This window comes from Trachypithecus francoisi, unplaced genomic scaffold, assembly GCF_009764315.1.
Source record: "Trachypithecus francoisi isolate TF-2019V2 unplaced genomic scaffold, Tfra_2.0 Lachesis_group3, whole genome shotgun sequence".
Lineage (NCBI taxonomy): Eukaryota > Metazoa > Chordata > Mammalia > Primates > Cercopithecidae > Trachypithecus > Trachypithecus francoisi.
In genome coordinates this window covers 121,053,255-121,073,818 of record NW_022681468.1, presented here as the reverse complement: position 1 = coordinate 121,073,818, position 20,564 = coordinate 121,053,255, and the positions used below count along the sequence as shown (strand labels likewise).

The following is a 20,564-nucleotide window of genomic DNA, read 5'->3' as shown; positions in this document are numbered from 1 at the left end:
AGCAAATGGTAATGATACCAGTTCAACTGATCTTGTCTATCATTTGTGGACTTGTTTGTTCCATTACTGAATCCCTAGTGCTAAGCAGAGCCTGGCACATAGTCGACCTCTAGTATTTGTTGGATAAATGATCGTTTCAAATCCTAACAACAATCTTGTGATGTCTGTGAGAAAACGGAGGTTCTGCTGGCTCAGGATGAGAGTCCTGCTCTGACTGAACGCGGGACTCGCTTTCCTTCCCAGGATACCTCGCTCCTTCCACCGCAAGCGCAGCTCCCTTTCGCTCCCATCTTTCTCTCACGCTTAATCCCTTTCTCCGGGAACGTCAGGCTGTACTTCCAGTCCCTTCTCAGAGCTTGGTGCTGTGGCTCTCAAACCCTCCCACATTTCGGGGACTCAGAGACGCCGCCCTTTTTTTGAAATGGACCCTCCGAGTACGCGCAACCCCTTCCCTAACCCCGGATCAGGGGCAGAAAGAGGACCCGCACCGTCTATGGTAAAATAGGGTAGTCTCCTTAGCCCACCGGCTTAGCCCTTTCACTCCGCCCCCCTGCCTGGCTGGAGACCCTCAGGGCCGTGTAGGGGCCAGGAGGAGGTTCCAGGAGTCAAGGGCATTGAGGACATCCAGGCCCAAACTGGGGATGGGCCAACTGCGCGCAGCAGAACCTTTCTCCACCGGGGCCGCGTGTGCCCGCCGGTCGGCTTAGGCGGAGACACCCCACTTAGCGTCCCTCCCGCTCCCGCCCTCTCTTCCCGGCCCTGTCTGCGAAAGCTCGCCTTCCTCCCCGCCCAAGTTCCGGCGCCGCTCCTGCGGGAGCGTTCCGCATCGCCTCGGGGGCCCCCACGCTAGGATCTCCGAAGCCGTTGGCAGCGCCTGGCACTTCTGAGCTCGGGGGACGGGAGGCTGAGGTTTCCTCCAGCTAGGGACGGCGAAGGGCGGAAAGCGCAGGCGGAGGCAGTGTTAGGCCTTAGGCCGGGTGGGCCGGGTCAGGCGAGACGCGCCCATCTTTCGCCATCCGTGGCGCGCGAGGTCCTCTCGGGACCCGGCCGGCGACCCGTACCGCGGGCACGCGCCTGTCGCATCCCGCAGGAAGGAGGGGTCCGGCCTGAGGCCCGGGGCGGCGGCCGCCATGGAGATCCCCTCGGCCCAGGGCCGGCGCCTGGGACCTGGCGGGCGGCCCTAACCACCTTCCTCCCTGCCAGGGCTGGGTCGCGGACGTGCCCCTCGCGGCACTCGGCCTCCTCCGCGTTTCCGCCTTCCCCGGGCCGCACTGCTGCCTGGGCGCGGCGGCGGCAACGGCGCCCTGTTGGATGGGCTGTGAGGGCCCAGGTTTGAAGCGCTGGCGAACGCGGCCTCCGGGGGCGCACAGCAGCAGCAGCGGTGGCGACCAAACGGGTGTTGGAGTTGGCGGCGGCCATGGAGGGCCTGGCTGGCTATGTGTACAAGGCGGCCAGCGAAGGCAAGGTGCTGACTCTGGCCGCCTTGCTTCTCAACCGGTCTGAAAGCGACATCCGCTATCTGCTTGGCTATGTCAGCCAGCAGGGAGGGCAGCGCTCCACGCCTCTCATCATCGCAGCCCGCAATGGACACGCAAAGGTGGTACGCTTGCTCTTGGAACATTACCGGGTGCAGACTCAGCAGACTGGCACCGTCCGCTTCGACGGGTAGGTACCTCCCAAGCCAGCCTCCTTTCCGACGCGCGCGGACTCGTTAATTCACGGGCCCTCCCCTCCCTCACCCTCTCTTACCCTCTCTTCATGTGGGTACTCACTTCTTCCCTTTTTTTTACCTCCTCCTGCCCCACCAATGCCCACTTCATCTTCCAGGGCTAATACTCCATTCCATGTTTTGCTGCCCGTCCTCATCAGCCCCCTACCCCTTATTCCCTCTGTGGGAAGATAACCACACCCTCTTCTCTACTAGATAGTCTGTTAACAAGCCATTTGGAGGAGGTGGCTGCCTTTCCAGGTTTTACTTTTAGTGGAACCGGTGTTGTAACTGATCAGAAATTAAGGAGGTCAGCAGTTAACATTGAAGAACTCCGAAAGAGTTATTTGAGCATCCATTTTTACCCCCTTCAAGTGAGTGGTTCCGTAAAACCTTCAGTGGGCTGCTGGGCGTTAATGTCAAAATAAGCACCTAGAACCAGCAGCAGCTGCAGCCTCGTGAGGGATTGTCACGCAGCCAGACATCTCAAGACATGATTCCGATTCCTCCACATTGCTCGGTGTAGATATATTGGCTACAAAAATGGCATTGGACCTGATGTGGGAGATGATGCCATTCTTAAATTACATCTTATCCTGTGATGTTGTGGGGAAGGTTGATCATTTACTGTTAGTCGAGGTGGGAAGTTTAAAAATGCACAGTTATGCCTAAGATTTGCCCTTGGAGTTTAATAGTACGAATTTTTGGGTAATTGACCAGAATTGTCAGGTTTGACATTATCCTCTTATTTTAACATGTTTTACAGATTACATGTAATTATAACATGTTTTACAGATTACAACTGCATAATAATTTTGCTACATATGTTTTGGTTGACTTGTGCTAGTACGTAAGCTATTTTAGTATTTTTTTTTCTTTTGAAGTCAGTAGGGTCTGAGCATAAAAATATATATCTTTAGTTTTGGTGATTAAAAACTGCCTGGCTAAAACTCGATTGAAAAAGCATTTCTTCTTTAAGATGACTAGGGAAATGTTCTGTTTCGGTTGATTCTTTTTTAGGTTTAAACAATGAAAGCTTTTTCTGTTTTAGATGAGTGGAAAATATTCATAGCATTACATCTTAATGAAATGGTAGCCCATGGGTAATGGCTTATATCACGGGTATCACCATTATACACATTAAGGAGATGTTTTTATTTTTCATGTTGACCAAAGATGGCAACCTGATTCATGTTTGCTTTTCCTTACTGGCTTCCGTGTCCTCTCTGTAACTCCTTGCATGCCCGCACTTAGAGAAGGAGTGAAGCACAGTGACCTCTGAACCTCCAGTACCATTTCACCTGTATAAGCACATGCAGTCATTGAGATACGAATTTCTGTAATAACAGCTGCTTGGGAATACTGCTACTGAGGCAATGTGCATAAGGGAGAATAGTGGGGAGAAAAAAGAGTTAAGAATTTCGAAAGGTTTTGCTTTTTGCCCTTTTTTTCAGTCATCAAAGATGTTTTGAGGTGGCAATTAAAAGAACCTGAAATGACTAGAAATGTAGCATTGAGCCTGTGTAATGGCTTATCTTGCCCAATGTTCTATACTGGCCAGAGAAATTAATGAGTTTGGTAAGTAAACATTTATTGAACACCTACTGTGTGCTATGTTCTGTGGTAGGGATTGGATATGCAGAGATGAATAACATATTCTTCTGTTGTGGAGGATGACAGTCTGGGTGTGGGGAGAGAAATTAATAACATAAATGAGTATTTGCAGATGCCATGCCATTTAGGGTTGTAGAATTCATTTGGACTACTGAGGGAAAACAGAGAAAGGAAGTCCTCAGTTTTATCTGGGGAGGGGAATCTGGAAAGGCTTCACAGAGGAGGTGATGTTCCAGCTGTGTTTTTTTTTTTTTTTTTTTGAGACGGAGTCTCGCTCTGTCGCCCAGGCTGGAGTGCAGTGGCCGGCTCTCAGCTCACTGCAAGCTCCGCCTCCCGGGTTCACGCCATTCTCCTGTCTCAGCCTCCCGAGTAGCTGGGACTACAGGCGCCCGCCTCGTCGCCCGGCTAGTTTTTTGTATTTTTTAGTAGAGACGGGGTTTCACCGTGTTAGCCAGGATGGTCTCGATCTCCTGACCTCGTGATCCGCCCGTCTCGGCCTCCCAAAGTGCTAGGATTACAGGCTTGAGCCACCGCGCCCGGCCTGCTCCAGCTGTGTTTTAAAGAATAGTAGTGGAACATGAAGAAGAGGGGCAACAGCTTGGTGCTCTTGCAGTGACTAGTGTTTCAGTGCTGTTGCAAAAAGGGATTCAAGTTGGAGCAATTAAGAAAGAGATTGTGGGAGACTGGAGAGAGCTGGAGACCAGATGATCCCCTTATAAAGTACTAAGAGTAAGACTGGTGAAACTGCAATCTCAAATGTTTCCATCATTTATGATTTCATCTCCTTGATTCTGTATATCAGTTTGGCTTATGGATTATTACAGTTATGAATTAGCTGCTATGTAAAAATAGTTTAGTCTTTATTAAATGCTTATGATGGGCCTAGCCTCTGTCATGTTCTGGAGGAAATGTAAGGTACAGGAAATCTAAGGTTTCTACTTTTGAGAAGCTTACAAATTAATTAATAAAAGAGGTATTGAAGTTCCTGGTCCTCTCTGCCCATTCACACCCTCTGTGAGATTATTTTGCCGTTTATCCCAGTCATTTTAGCATTTTAGAACCAAAAAAGAGTGTGATGATTTCACTTTGCATTTGTTTCAGACATTGTGAAAATGTTAGCCTGAGTACATTAACAATAGAAAGCTGACTTGACCCTTGGGGGCTGACCATTGAAAAATACATAGCCAGCACCGCGCCCCTCCCCAACCCCAACCATTGGCACTTGAGACACATGGCCAGGTAGGGAAGCTGTGTGCTGAAGTAGATTAGCGTTTCTAATTTTTAGTCATTCACATGCTATCTTCACAATTTTTGGCCAGATTGTTCAGTAACTATCCTGCTGTTTACTTAATAAATATCTTTTCTTTAAATTGTCTGTTATTTGCTTGAGAGTTGTCTTTAGAATGTTTTACTTCTTAGCTTCATCCTGTGTAATTATGGGTTTGCTGTGTGTTTTGTGTGTGTGTGTGAGAGACATACATTAAAATAAATATTAAAGAAAGTTAAAAAAAGTCTGTTTTACCTAAAAACTTCTATAATACCTTAGGAAACTAAAGTGGATTCGTGATAGAGCCTCGAGGGGAAAGGGACCACCTACCTGGAATAAATAGCCATTGATATATGAGTTCTTGTTCACATTTTTAGGAGTAACATTTGAGATTATTTTACTTGTGGCTTGACATGTGAACACCATGTTGATATAGATGAGTGGACAAGAAGAAAAGTCATATGAGTGGGAATGAAAGAAGATCCCTTAGTTGAATAGTGGGAAGCTGTTTGTTAAGAATGTTATAAAAATGGAACAGAACAAGGGGGAGGTGTCATGTGACCATGGAACATTGTGCTGGCCTGAGTTCTGAGGGTCTGGCTGCTCTCTGCCAGAGTTTGTGAAGACCACCTGTCCTTGAAGGGGTTTGTTGATGTGGATGGGGAGAATAGGACCTCCAAGAATTTTGAGGCTTGGGTGTTGTTACTTTTAAAGTCAGTGCTAGTACTAATATTTATGATAAATGTTCAGGTAGAGGAAAGGCATGAGGGGCATGCCAGTATTTGACTTCATTTAGAAAGTCATTGTCAATATATATTTCAAGGAATTACATTTCATGTAATACATGATTTTTAAGGACCTTGGTTAAAATAAAGTGTGGATCATTTATATTTAATGAATGTTTATTTCCCTTTCAAATGTTTGAACCAGGCATTTCTATTTCAGATTGAACCAGGTAATAGATGAGCTCAGCCTTGTGATCAGAAATGTTATCTCTTATTGTGAAAAGTTTCCATCATCTGATGCATACTATTTGTTTGAAAAGGTGAATATCAGATTATAGTTTCTTGATTTTTTTTTTTTTTTTTTTTTTGAGGCGGAGTCTCGCTTTGTCGCCCGGACTGGAGTGCAGTGGCCGGATCTCAGCTCACTGCAAGCTCCGCCTCCCGGGTTTACGCCATTCTCCTGCCTCAGCCTCCCCAGTAGCTGGGACTACAGGCGCCCGCCACCTCGTCCGGCTAGTTTTTGTATTTTTAGTAGAGACGGGGTTTCACCGTGTTAGCCAGGATGGTCTCGATCTCCTGACCTTGTGATCCGCCCGTCTCGGCCTCCCAAAGTGCTGGGATTACAGGCTTGAGCCACCGCGCCCGGCCTATAGTTTCTTGATTTGAAGATGAATACATAATAGAGAACTTGCATTGTAATTTTGGACTGGGCCTAGAAAGACAATTGCTTTATATTGCTTCTCCTTCAGGAACTTAGTAAATATTGCATTAATTTTATTTTATCTTTAATTTCTGTTAAATGCATTTGGTATTTTGTTTTGAGGCAGTATAGTCTTATAAATTTCAGCTAGATTTTATAGATGGAGGAATATCATAAATGTTAGTATTAGAATTCTCTTTAACCTGTTTAATATTTTGATTTAGATGTAGAAATTCTAAATTTACCAAGGCTAATGTTTCTAAAGGACCAGTCTCGTGAAACATTCTGCATTGAATTCTTTTGTCATAGAATATATTTAAAATTTTTAATTGCTTCAATAGAAATAGGTAATTTGAACTTTTTTGAGGCTCCTGTCAAATGACTGTAGCTCAAGGGAAAAAATGGAAATTATTAGACTATACCAGGAAAAATATTAAACTGACCAAGTAGTTTCCGTTATAAAAACCAAGTGAATACTTGTAATTTAATTTTTACTCTTACATCATAGATTCTGAGAAGTTTGAGATCAGAAAAATATTTTAATCACTTTTTGTCTCTTTTCATCTCTAAAATGAGGGTAATGTTTTCTTGTAGGGTTATTGCTAGGGTTAAAGATAATGTGACTGCCTATTTTAATCTAACGTTTCTTGAGTTTGAAGTAGTTTAGATTCCTGTTCCCTGGCTGTTAATAATTACATATCTTAAAAAGCAGGCCTGTTGCAGTGGCTCACACCTGTAATCCCAGCATGTTGGGAGGCCTAGGTGGGGAGATCATTTGAGCTCAGGAATTTGAGACCATCCTGGGCAACATAGTGAGACCTCAACTCTACCAAAAAAAAAAAAAAAAACAAAGGTAGTATGCAGTCTCAGCTACTCAGGAGGCTGAGGTGGGTGGATCCCTTGAGCCTGGGAGATCTAGGCGGCTGTGAGCAGTGATTGTGCCACTGTACTTAGCCTGTGCAACAGAGCAAGACCCTGTTTCAAAACAAAACAAAACAAATCCAGTGCAAGGAAACATTGTAACTATGTAATTGTCACTATGTATTAACTTTGTATTTTTTGATTATATTAACAATCAGTTTGGAAATGTTCTTTAAATTGAAACAAATGTTTGAACAATGATGTGTACTGTGTTTCCTTATGTTTGATGCATTTTATGGTATTCCAAGTACTTTTGTATTTTTAATCTCGTAAACTTTTTTTTTTTTTCTTGAGACGGAGTTTCCCTCTTGTTGCCCAGGCTAGAGTGCAATGGTGCAATCTTGGCTTCCCGCAACCTCCGCCTCCCGGGTTCAAGCAATTCTCCTGCCTCAGCCTCCCGAGTAGCTGGGATTACAGACATGCACACCACACCTGGCTAATTTTGTGTTTTTTTAGTAGAGACAGGGTTTCTCCATGTTGGTCAGTCTGGTCTTGAACTCCTGACCTCAGGTGATCCGCCTACCTCAGCCTCCCAAAGTGTTGGGATTATAGGCGTGAGCCACTTCGCCCAGCCCTCATATAAACTTTTTATTTATCTGCATAATAGTTAATATTATAACTATAATGTAATAGTATAATAGGGCATAATAATAGTACCTACCTCATAGGATTATTGTGAAGATTAAGTGAGATATTTTGCGTATTCAGCAGTGAATACAGTGCTTGGCATTGTACTTGGTATAAATTACCAAAGTTATTTGGTATAAGTTACTTGAATTGAAATTACTTGAAATTGAAATTACTTAAAATGAAAGTATTTGGTATAAATTACTTATATTCATTTAAACTGTTTTTCTTTGAAGTCATTTGTGCCTGTTTTTGTTTATAATTATATCTGTTTTTTTAGAGGAGGTATATCTAGTAAAGTGCATGAATCTTGTATACAATACTGTATAATGAATTTTTAATATGTTTACATCCATCTAGTCACCTTCTAGATCAATGTGTAGAACATTTTATCACTCTGAAAGTTTCCCTTGTGCCCCTTCCCAGTTTCCTCCCTTTCCTTCCCAGAGGTAATGATTATTTTGACATCTGATAGGGTGTGGCTAGGTCCCACCCAAATCTTATCTTGAATTCCCACATGTTGTGGGAGGGACCCGATGGGAGGTAATTGAATCATGGGGGCAGGTCTTTCCTGTGCTGTTCTCCTGATAGTAAGTCTCATGAGATCTGATGGTTATGATAAGGGGGAGATTCCCTGCACAAGCTCTTTTTGCCTGCTGCCATCCACGTAAGACGTGACTTGCTGCCCCTTGCCTTCTGCCATGATTGTGAAGCCTCCCCAGCCATGTGGAACTGTAAGTCCAATAACCCTTTTTCTTTTGTAAGTTGCCCAGTCTCGGGTATGCCTTTATTAGCAGCATGAAAATGGACTAATACAACTTCTGTCACCACAGATTAGTTTTGCCTGTACTTGAACTTCCTATAAGCAGAATTATACAGTATGTACTCTTTTTGTCTGACTTTTTTTGCTTAAAACAGTGTCTTTGAGATTCATCCATGTACTTGCATGTATCAGTAGTTTCTTTTTTTAATGATGTGTGATATTCCATTGCATAAATATACTACAGTTTATCCATTTCCTGTTAATATTTTGGTTGTTTCCAGTGTTTGACTGTTATGAATAAAACTGCAAATAAAACTACAGTGAACATTTGTGTATGTTGTTTGGTAGACATTTGCATTTAGTTATCTGGTATATATCAAGGAGTGGAATTGCTGGGTCCTCAGGTAGGTGTATGTTTAACTAACAGATATTGCCAAATAGTTTCCCCAAAGTTCAACAACCAAATTACATTGCTACTTGCAGTTTCCACCAGCAATGAGAATATCAGTTGCCACATCTTGCTCAACACTTACTATTGCCCTGTCAGTCTTGTTAAATTTAGCTATTCTGCTGGGTGTGTATATTGGTAAACTGGTTTTAATTTGCATTTCTCTGTTAAGTAATTATCTTGAGCATCTTTTCATATGCATATTGGCCATTTGGAGATCTTTTGTGAAGTATACTTGTTCAGTCTTTTTTTTCTTTTTTTTTTTTTCCTTAAATTGAGTAGAGACAGGATCTTGCTGTGTTGTGCAGACTGATCTTCAACTCTGGGCTCAGACAGTCTTCTTCTTAGCCCCCCACAGTGCCGGGATTACAGGTGTGAGCCACTGTGCCTGGCCACTTAATCACTTTTTTAATAATGTTTTTTGATTAATGGAAGTTCTAGTTTTAATGAAACCCAATAAAATACTTCCTTTTTCTTTAACAGTTAATGCTTTTTTTTTTTTTTTTGGTATTGTGTTCAAGAAATTGTGATCAACACTAAATTCATTAAGATAGTCTGTGTTTTATTTTTTTTGAGAAGCTTTTATTGTTTTGCTTTTCTCAGTATAGGTCTATACTGTGTCTCTAATTTTTGTGTGTACTGTGAGGTAGGAATCAAGGTTAATTATTTTCCATATAGATTATCTTGTTGCTCCAGAACTATTTATTAAAAAGACCATATTTTCTATGTGAATTTCCCTGGAGCCTTTGTCAGAAATCAAGGGATTCTGTATGTGTGAATCTATTTCTGGAGTTTTTTTTTTGGTCTGTTGATAATATTATTCTGTCCCCGTGCCAGCACTTAATTTTAATTACTGTAGTTTGTCCTCTAGCTTTATTTTTCTTGAAGATTATCTTGGTTGTTTGCATTTCCATATTCTTTTTAGAATTGGCCTGTCAGTTCTTTCTTTCTTTCTCTTTCCCTTTCTCCCTTTCCTTCCTCGCCTTCCCATTGTAGAGAGAGGGTCTCGCACTGTTGCTCAGGCTAGAGTGCAGTGGCCTGATCATGACTCATTGTAACCTCGACCTCTTGGACTCTCTCACACACACGCGCGCGCGTGCGCGCACACACACACACATATATACCACACAACCTGCTGGGATTTTCATTTGGTTTATATACACTCTATAGATCATTTTGGGGGAGAATTGACATCTTAACATTATAGAGTCTTCTGGATCATGAACATGGAATATTTTCCCATTTATTTAGATTTTCTTTACTTAGGAGTGCTGCTTTGTAGTTTTCAGTGTAGAAGTCTTGCACATTTTTCATTAGATTTATTACTATTTATTGGTATTTTCTGATGCTGTTGCAAGTGGTATTTTTTTGACAGTAAATAAATGTTTATTGAACTTTACATAATCATGACAATAAAAACATAAGTGAATTTTAATTAAACTGAATTGTTTGCAAAACATATAGTTGGCATCACTGATGTAGTGTCTTATTTTCTTGATCCATTCTTTTTTTTTTTTTTTTTTTGAGATAGAGTCTTGTTCTTGTCACCCAGGCTGGAGTGCAATGGCGCAATCTCGGCTCACTGCAACCTCGGCCTCCTGGGTTCAAGCGATTCTCCTGCCTCAGCCTCCTGAGTATCTGGGATTATAGGCGTGTGCCACCACTCCTGGCTAATTTTTGTATTATTAGTAGAGAAGGGGTTTCACCATGTTGGCCAGGTTGGTCTTGAACTCCTGTCCTCTGGTGATCCACACGCTTTGGCCTCCCAAAGTGCTGGGATTACAGGCATGAGCCACTGCACCCAGCCTGATCCATTCTTTAGTTAAAAAAAAAATCAATTAACAAATGCATTTTTAAGAATAAAAATTAAAAAAGGTAATTTTAGGAGGCTTCTGATCTTTTTTGAGGTATATCTTACCTACAGTAAAATACAGAGATCTTAAGTATGCAGTTTGATGAGTTTTTTCCCTAAATATCCATTCATGTGACTGCCACCCGGATCAAAATATAGGACATTTCCAGTACCTTCAAGTCTCTTCCCAGCCAGTCCTGTCCTCTTCTCTGTAGGTAACACTGTTACTGAGAAGGCTTTTGTTTATAAATATTTTGTGTCATTATTTGAAACTGAAGAAGTAATTGCTTAAATTATTATAAAATGAGTATTTTCAGTAGAAGTGATAAAGGGTATTGTTTTTTGTGTTGATGTTAACTGGGGTTAAACCGTGATATGTATATGTCTTAGTCTGTTCTGTGGTGTTATAACAAAATACCTGACACTGTAATTTATGAACAGAAATTTATTTCTCATATTTCTGGAGGCTGAAATCTTCAAGATCCAAGTGCTGATAGGTTCAGTTGTCTGGTGAGGGCCATATCCTCCAGAGGGGAGGAATGCTGTGTCCTCACATGGTGGAAGGTGAAAAGGCAAGCCAGTGGAATGTTGCTAACATCCCCTTTGTTTTTCTTTTCTTTTTTTTTTGAGATGGAGTTTTACTTTGTTGCCCAGACTGAGTGCAGTGGCACAATCTCAGCTCACTGCAGCCTCTGCCTCCCAGGTTCAAGTGATTCTCCTGCCTCAGCCTCCTGAGTATTTGGGATTACAGGCATGTGCCACCATGCCTGGCAAATTTTTGTATTTTTGGTAGAGATGGGGTTTCACCATGTTGGCCAGGCTGGTCTTGAACTCCTGACCTCAAGTGATCTGCCCACTTCAGCCTCCCAAAGTACTGGGATTATAGGCGTGAGCCACCACGCCGGGCCTAACGCCTCTTGTATATGGTCCTTAATCTCATTCACAAGTGGAGGAGCCCTCATGACCTAATCACCTCTTCAAGGCATCACCTCTTAATGTTGTTTACATTTGGCAACACCTGAATTTTGGTGGGGACACATTCAAACTGTAGCACCAGGAGCATTATTCTCTTTTCCACTTCGTGGGGGATATAATTTGACCAGTGTTGTGAGGTTGTATAGTGAGAAGCTCACTAGTGAGGTTTTTGGTATGTATATTTAATTGCCCTAGTGAATGTTCCTTTGATCAGCCTTTCTTGTTAACACTTCCAAATATACTTACTGCTTCTAGCACAGTAGACTGTCTCCAGCAAAAATCTACTTATCAGGTCTTTTGATTAGTGGTAAAAATTTGAGAAATTGCGGTTGGGGAAAAATTGACAGTAGAAAGGTGGGAAAGATTGGACTCTAGCAGTAGTCTAATTTTGTACGTTAAGTAGTGAACCTAGCACATATCAGATGTTTAGTAAGTAAGTGATAAATATAAAACCACAAGTCCAGTCATGTCAGAAGATAACTGCTTGGTTTTCCAAAAGTGCGAATTATTTCCTGCTGTTAGTTTTTTCCTATAGTGGTTGATTGAGGAACACACACAGACAAGCAGTATATGCACGCACATATACATATATGTTTTTAAAACTTTTAAATTGGAGCATGATGTAACTTAGAGAAAAATGCACTAATTATAAATATATAAAAATTTCACAAAGTGAACATATTTGTTTACTAGAGTCCCCTTTGTGCTTTCTCCCATTCACTTCTCTCCCCAAAAGTAACCAGTATCCTCACTTCTAACACTGCAGATAAGTATGTAAATGTAATAATATAATATGTGCTGTATTCATCTGACTTCTTTTTCTCACCATCAGGTTTATGTTATCTATTCATATTGTGTAGGGAGCAATAATTATTTCATTCTCATTGCTGTAGTATAGCACTCAATTAGCTTAGGGGAAACTTAATCTGCTTTATTTTTTTCTTCTTAAAGCGGCTTTAATGTAGGGTTGGGGTGGCTTTCGTAATTGTCAGAAACTGCTTGCTGCCTGGAGGCTACTGGGAAGGAGGAACATGTTCTTCTAGGAACCAGTGAATCAACTTGGTGGTGAAGAAGCTACCTCCGTACATTTCCTCTGTGTCTTCTGAAATGAATTTACTTTTGCTAGTAGAAAGTTGTTGATTTTTCAGGTTTGTTTTTTAGAGTTATATAGTAACAGTAATGGCTAGCATATATTGAGCTTTATATTAGGTATAAGTACTATGCAAAGTGATTTCCTTAAATTACCTGTTTTTATTTTCATGAGAACTGATGTTTTATTAATGTACTGGAGAGTGAGGTCTTGGTCGGTGCGAGTGAACACATCCTTTAAATGTATGTTAGGCTGTGGCCTCCATAATCTAACTGCTTATTCTTTTCATGTGTAGGTATGTCATTGATGGTGCCACTGCTCTTTGGTGTGCAGCTGGAGCAGGACATTTTGAAGTTGTTAAACTTCTAGTCAGCCATGGAGCCAACGTGAACCATACCACAGTAACTAATTCAACCCCCCTGCGGGCAGCATGCTTTGATGGCAGACTGGACATTGTGAAATACTTGGTTGAAAATAATGCCAACATCAGCATTGCCAACAAATATGACAACACCTGCCTAATGATTGCAGCATATAAGGGACACACTGATGTGGTCAGATACCTTTTAGAACAACGTGCTGATCCCAATGCTAAAGCACATTGTGGAGCCACAGCATTGCACTTTGCAGCTGAAGCTGGTCACATAGATATTGTGAAAGAGCTGATAAAATGGCGTGCTGCTATAGTAGTGAATGGCCATGGGATGACGCCATTGAAAGTAGCTGCCGAAAGCTGTAAAGCTGATGTCGTTGAACTGTTGCTCTCTCATGCTGATTGTGACCGAAGAAGTCGGATTGAAGCTTTGGAACTCTTGGGTGCCTCCTTTGCAAATGACCGTGAGAACTATGACATCATAAAGACATACCACTATCTTTATTTAGCCATGTTAGAGAGGTTTCAAGATGGTGATAACATTCTCGAAAAAGAGGTTCTTCCACCAATCCATGCTTATGGGAATAGAACTGAATGTAGAAATCCTCAGGAACTGGAGTCCATTCGGCAAGACAGAGATGCTCTTCATATGGAAGGCCTTATAGTTCGGGAACGGATTTTAGGGGCTGACAATATTGATGTTTCTCATCCCATCATTTACAGGGGAGCTGTTTATGCGGATAACATGGAATTTGAGCAGTGTATCAAGTTGTGGCTTCACGCCCTGCACCTCAGACAAAAAGGTAACAGGAACACCCACAAGGATCTTCTTCGATTTGCTCAAGTTTTCTCACAAATGATACATTTGAATGAAACTGTGAAGGCCCCAGACATAGAATGTGTTTTGAGATGCAGTGTTTTGGAAATAGAACAAAGTATGAACAGAGTGAAAAATATTTCAGATGCTGATGTCCACAATGCTATGGACAATTATGAATGTAATCTCTATACCTTTCTGTATTTAGTGTGCATCTCTACCAAAACACAGTGCAGCGAAGAAGATCAGTGCAAAATTAACAAGCAGATCTACAACCTGATTCACCTTGATCCCAGAACTCGTGAAGGTTTCACCTTGTTGCATCTGGCTGTCAACTCCAATACTCCAGTTGATGATTTCCACACCAATGACGTCTGCAGCTTTCCAAATGCACTTGTCACAAAGCTCCTACTGGACTGTGGTGCAGAGGTGAATGCCGTGGACAATGAGGGAAACAGTGCCCTTCATATTATCGTTCAGTACAACAGGCCCATCAGTGATTTTTTGACCTTGCACTCCATCATCATTAGCCTAGTTGAAGCTGGAGCTCACACTGACATGACGAATAAACAGAATAAGACTCCGCTAGACAAAAGTACAACTGGGGTATCTGAAATACTACTTAAAACTCAAATGAAGATGAGTCTCAAGTGCCTGGCTGCCCGAGCAGTTCGGGCTAATGACATTAACTACCAAGACCAGATCCCCAGAACTCTTGAAGAGTTTGTTGGATTTCATTAAGTGACTGGATATGTAAAGTCGTTTAATGTGGTGCTAAAAAGTAAAGGACTTTAATCACAGACAGTAGAATTATGTGTTCATAAATTCTGCTTTTCTTTCCACTACCCTTCCTCCCATCCCATCCTTCCTTAGTTCTGTATTTGTTTTTCTTGCCTCATGGTAATTGATTTCAGACAGACTTTAAACAAAGCCACATTGTTTGGTGTAGTGATAAGGTATTTGGATATTGGTCACCTATTTGTCTTTTTTTTTTTTTAAAGGAACAGATATAAAATGTTTTGTTTATGTAACAAGGGACATTTATAATTTTGAGTTAATAATGTTTTAAACAGCTGCTTACAAAAGTATTTCTGTTAAGCCTATGTCAGCATGTTATCCATGCAGCAGTTTTGAGGATTTTATGAAGAAAAAGAGCTAAAAAGGAACATTAAAAGGAATGGGATATCCAGGTGTTCTGCACATGCCAAACTGCTGTAGATAGTTTTCACTCTTCCATTATTTATACGGAGTGATGCAGCACATTTTAGCATTCAGGAGGATTTTTAAAAAATAGCTGCAGATTAATCTAGAAAATGTGCTAATTTAATAGTTACAAATTTATAAAGTTAAATCCATTTGAAATTGTTGCATTATGCTGGGTAGTATATACAAAATGGTTATCATCTTAAACCAACTTTTCAGAGAATCTTGATGGACTCTGCCTTTAGGCTTGAATTCTTCAAAGTCTATTTTAATGAAATTTATCTAAATTGCAGCAGTCTATTTGATTCAGCTCATAGACATGTACAAATTATGAATGCTGTTTTCTTATGAAACAAATTGTCACAGTGTAGCTATACATTCTATTTTTGTCCCCTTTTCCCTTTTCCTCCTGTATCTTTTAAAATTTGGAAACTACTTTTCCAGAAGGCATTATTTATGCCTCCCTAATAAGGTATTTTTATTTATGACAGATGAAAAGGAACCAGGATATTTTTGAATTTTTTCACTTTCTTAGTTTGTGACAAGAAGTAGAAATATCACTAGTGTGGTATAGGAACTTACGTGTTTTTTATGATAAAAATAATTCTTAATGCCACTTGAAAGGTAATTTTGTCTGAGAGCTGCAAATTTTTCAACCACAAAATGTCACTTATTCCTACAGGCTATACAGAGGTCTTTATGGTTTTTTTGTTTTGTTTTGTTTTAATGGCAACATTTTAACTGTCAAACTAAAAGGGTATTCTGTGATTATCTTTTAAGCATTACAGAAATTCAAGTGAAAGTTACACACTTACTTCTATTGATGTTAAAAATGATAATGAAAGCAAAATTAGCTGTATCTGTAATTTTCTCTCTAGTGCCAAATGAATGCCTTAGCTACTCCTAGTGCATGGTACTGTAAGTGAAGACCTGCAGCTTTTTTTTTTTTTCTCCTTTAATGAAAAGCATTATAATGATGTAGCAGCATCAGATATAAACTTAAAAAAAATAAGGTTTCAATTAACATTTTATGTATGGATAATGCTTTGTAAAGTATAAGAGAAAGGTTGCAGTTGGATCAGTATAAAACAATGACCAAGCCAAAATCAGCACCTAGGGCCTTAAATAAAATAGAAATACCCCACAAAATGAAATATTTTGAAGGGTGGGAGGGGACAGAAGGGGGGACTATCCCCCAAGGATGCAAGATACTTTTTACAGTTGCTATCATTATACTTTGTGTGTCTTCTTGCTTCAGTTAGGAATATTTTGATGGTAAATTCTGTCATGGTAATAGATTTCTATTTTCCTAACCTGAGATTTTACAAGGAAGGTTTTTAGGTTGGCTTAAATGGAGGTATTTGAGTGAGCCCTAATTTGAAAATTACCAGACTTGATCCTCCTGGTATGAGTCAAGGAAATACTGTACCTTGCTCTTAGCAACTCTCAGTGGCCTGAAAGAGAAAATGCTCTTCTTCAAGGTGAGTGAATCATGCTTTTCCACAGTTCAGATCAGACCCTTTATTTTTCAGACTACAAGGCCTGCTTATTGGACAGTCTAAGGAATAACTTTGATACTTGGTATTCAGTTGGTTCCATTATTAATGTATATTATTTTTATTTAAACATCAAAACTTAAAATATCAGATAATGTTGCATGTTTTAAAAACACATTTCATCCCTTTGGCTACCCAGGACCAGCACTATTTAAGACACTGCTTATTTATAAAATGAGGATAATGATTATATGTACATATTCAGACATCAAAATTTAATGACATTCTATTTTGAGAAGGGAAGACAATGCTGGAGAAAAACTGTTGATTGAAATGCTGACAGGTTGGAGAACAAATTTGAAGACAGTGGAATAAACTATGAACTATGCTAATGGTAATTAGATTTTTTTTTTGTTTGTTTAGTATAGTGGTAAATTGTGTAGTATCCTGCTGAGAATCTAATTCTATCTTGTAAAATCAATCCAAATGTGTATTGTGAAACACCTGTATAAAATCATTTTTGAAATAAGTGATCTACATGCCTGTTTTTTTAAAATGTTTTTGGTAGAATTGTTTTAAAATATGTTTAGCCAGACCCTTCCCCAACTTAATTTTTTTTTTTAAAAGAAAATAGGTAAGAAAATGATAGTTCTATATCTTAGCCCTCTGTGAACTCTAGGCTGTCTCCATTTTGCAGCCACTTTGGTCATTTGATGTTTACTATTGGTATACTTATGCTTTGAATTGTATCTCTTCATTGATGGTATTACAGATTCAACCAAAACTTCTCTGTCCTGTTCAGTAATTGTTATATAAATCTGGATGAGCTATGGAGGCCCAGATGGATGTTTTCATTTGCAAATCATGAGAAACTTAAGTGAGTTTTATGCACTTGATAGAGTTGGCAAAATTGAGCTATTGAGTTTAAGTTAACTATTTAACTCAAGGAATGGGCAGCAAACCCATCCCCTCAATTGATAAAGAAGGGGGAATGTTTTTACATTAGAAATGACACTGACAGCATAGCTTTTTCAGTCCACCCTGGTTGCTCTAGTAGGCCACAGCCCAATCATGTTAAGGTTCTTTGCTGTGGGAATTTTAAAGAAACCAAACCCAAAAGCAGACCATCTGTAAGCTTTGGTCTGCTTGTTTCTGAGAAGGGTTTTATTTCATTATACTAATAGTGGACTAACAATTGGTAATTGTGAGAACTTAGGTATGATAGCATTGTTTGAAGTAAAATATGATTTGGGGGCAGCAGCTTTCTAAATACCAACTCTGTTTGACAAATGTTTTGAAAATTGAAATTTCAAGTGAGCAACACCCTGTTAAGAGTTTCCACTATGGTTGAGGCAGCTACTTTATGAATAAGACCACTTTGGGTTGTTCAAACAAGCATTTCTTTTCTTTTGGAATGGGGTGGGGTGAGGAGTGAGTTGCCAGACCTTTGATTACAGTTTGCTGGTTTAGAAACAGCCAGTCAGTGGCTGAATTAGTGAACAGATGAATGAAAGTATAAAGGACTTGTTTTTTTTATGGTAGATTTTCTGTAAGAATCTTAAATGTTCCTTTTACAGATTAGTCAGATGTATTGATGCACACATGACTATTCTGTTTTTCTCACTGACTATACTATAACATTAAAAAGGGGTTAAAGAAAACAAAACTCTGCCTTTTGTGCTGTGAAATATTTTTAGTCCAGAGGTTTTAAGCTATGTGTCCATTCCTGCTCTGAAAATGCATAGCTTTTTTCTGGATGTCATCTCTTGAAAGTAGAAAACTCCTATGTGTATATCACATTGCAGGGCTTTCTTATGTATTTCTGGCAGACTTTCCCAAATCTTTAGATGGACTGGGTTGTACAGCATGCCCTCCCCCAAATATGGGATCTGAAATAAATACTACACTGTTGATAGTGGAGATATATTAATTTTTAAAACTGTAAAGTAAATGTCTCTAGTCTAGGTTTGTGGTGTGTACCTTTGTGTTAATGTATAGGGAAGAGACAGTGACTTGATGGTTATGGGGAGTGTATCTTGATGTGTGTACAGGGGTAAGTATTGCTAAATTATTAACAGCTTTTATTCAGGGTGAGTCATGTGATGAATGGCCTAATCAGAAAAATGAAGGAGCGAAGATGCAAGCTTGCCAAGTGGTGAAACGAACGCGATTTTGTATCTATTTTTTATCAGGTGTTGTAAAATTTGTGCATGGCTTTTTGTTGTTGTTGCTTAGTAACTGGTAGAGAAGAAAAGATGAGGAAAGAAACTCAGCTTTCCTCACCAGTGTTTTCAGAGGTACACAGTTAGGGAGTAAAATCTGACTGGCCTAATCAATGGAAAAGACCCTGTCCTTTTCACCCCATCCTGCAATCCTCCGTGTAGAGGAACTACATTGTTGTATTCTAGTAATTCACTGTGATTTATAACAAACCAGTGATGTCATTCTATTGTGCACTTTTGTCAAACCATTTATGTGACTTTAATAAACATAGTAAACTTGCTGACTGCACCAGAGGTCCATTAGTGATTTATATATTGCATGACATTTTCTATTTGAGTTTGACATGTAGAGTCATTTTTAGTTTCATGGCAATTGACAGTCCTAATAACAGCTAATTTGAAACTAACAATCTTGCTGTGTAAAAGGAAAAAATGGTGTTTGTGTTCAGTAAATGTTTGAAAAAAACTACTTTGAGGTTTGTGTCTTTATTATTCAGTGTGCCGTAGTTGCGATGTTCTTTTGTTGAGTGCCTTAAAGTTGTCAAAGTTATATATGTGCACGGGAAAAAATTCAAATAGTAAAGAAAAATTCAAATATATTTTTTTAAAGTTCCCTTTTCATCTCTCCCCGCCTCCCATTTGGACGCTGCAGAGACAGTCACTATTAATAGTTTTTTGAGTAGCTTCCCAGAATGTTTCTGTGCACATATGTATTATTTCTCCTTTTCAGTTTTTAAAATGCAACACTATTCTGTATCTTATCTTTTTCATGTAATATATCTTAGGCATTTTTCATTTCTATATGTATAGATTTTTAAAACAACTTCATAGCATTTAGTTCTGTTGATGGATTGAAAATGTATTTAACTAGATTGTATTGATGGACTTTAGGTTTTCAGTTTGTGGTATTTCAAATAATGATGCAGTCAACATCCTTAAGTACAATACTTATAGGACATATTCATTCCTAGCACTGGAACTTGGTTTAGTGACTACTTAAAATCTTGACAGAAGTTACCAAATTGCCTTCCATCTTTCTGCATCTTTATTGACATCAGATATTACTTAATCATTTAGTTTTTTCAAAGTTGTGATTAATGAAAAATAGTATTTCATGGTTTGATTTGTACGCCTTTATTATGAGTAACGTTGAGCACTTACATATATTTATTGACTGTTCGCTTTGGGGTTGTGTTTTTTTTTTTTTCCCCTACTTGTTAGAAGTTCCTTAGAAGTTTGAGTACATTTTCTCTGTCATATAATAGTTGCAGTTTATTTACTTTATGGTACTTCTGTATCCAAAGTACATTTTTCTATAGTCAAATTTATCACAATTTAAAAAAATGGAGTCTTAAGTTTTAGATCCTGCTTGTAAGGCTGTCTCTATTCCAAGTTGTATGTCTTTCCCCGCCCCCCCCACCACCATGATCTATTTGAAAGAGACACTTTTATGGCTTCCTTTTCCTTCTTTCTCTTTCTCTTCTTTGGTTTAAAATTTTGATTTTCCTAGAATTTGTTTGGTTTTTGTTTGTTTGTTTGTTTTTTGAAACACGATCTCACTCTATCACCCAGGCTGGAGTGCAGTGGTGCCATCATGGCTCACTGCAGCCTTGATCTTCTGGGCTCAAGTGATCCTCTCACCTCAGCCTCCCAAGTAGCTGGGACTACAGGTATGTGCCACCATGCGCAGCTAATTCTTTTCTTGGGGGGTATTTTTTGTAGAGATGGGGTTTTGCCATGATGCCTAGGCTGGTATTGAACTC

General features: G+C 39.8%; 1 protein-coding gene across 4 annotated transcripts; it reads left to right on the top strand.

Annotated features, from left to right (window-relative positions):
- The first annotated feature begins 439 nt into the window (after positions 1-439).
- On the top strand, positions 440-19,267 carry FEM1B (fem-1 homolog B). 4 transcript variants are annotated; one of them, XM_033189610.1, is made up of 3 exons: positions 1,526-1,665; positions 5,535-5,634; positions 12,986-19,267. In XM_033189610.1, the coding sequence occupies exons 2-3, from the start codon at positions 5,576-5,578 to the stop codon at positions 14,619-14,621; spliced, it is 1,695 nt and encodes a 564-aa protein (XP_033045501.1). In that variant the 5' UTR covers positions 1,526-1,665; positions 5,535-5,575; the 3' UTR covers positions 14,622-19,267. The 4 variants fall into 4 exon arrangements, with proteins under 4 accessions (XP_033045499.1, XP_033045501.1, XP_033045500.1 ...); XM_033189609.1 differs by lacking the exon at positions 1,526-1,665 and adding an exon at positions 4,975-5,302; XM_033189611.1 differs by lacking the exon at positions 1,526-1,665 and adding an exon at positions 5,153-5,233.
- The last annotated feature ends 1,297 nt before the right edge of the window (positions 19,268-20,564 follow it).

What these genes read in the sequence shown, in the direction of transcription:
- FEM1B (XM_033189608.1), top strand. Translation starts at nt 1,418, where the DNA reads ATGGAGGGCCTGGCTGGCTATGTGTACAAGGCGGCCAGCGAAGGCAAG. An exon ending in GGCACCGTCCGCTTCGACGG is followed by an intron (nt 1,666 to 12,985) that starts GTAGGTACCTCC and finishes TTTCATGTGTAG; the next exon opens with GTATGTCATTGATGGTGCCA.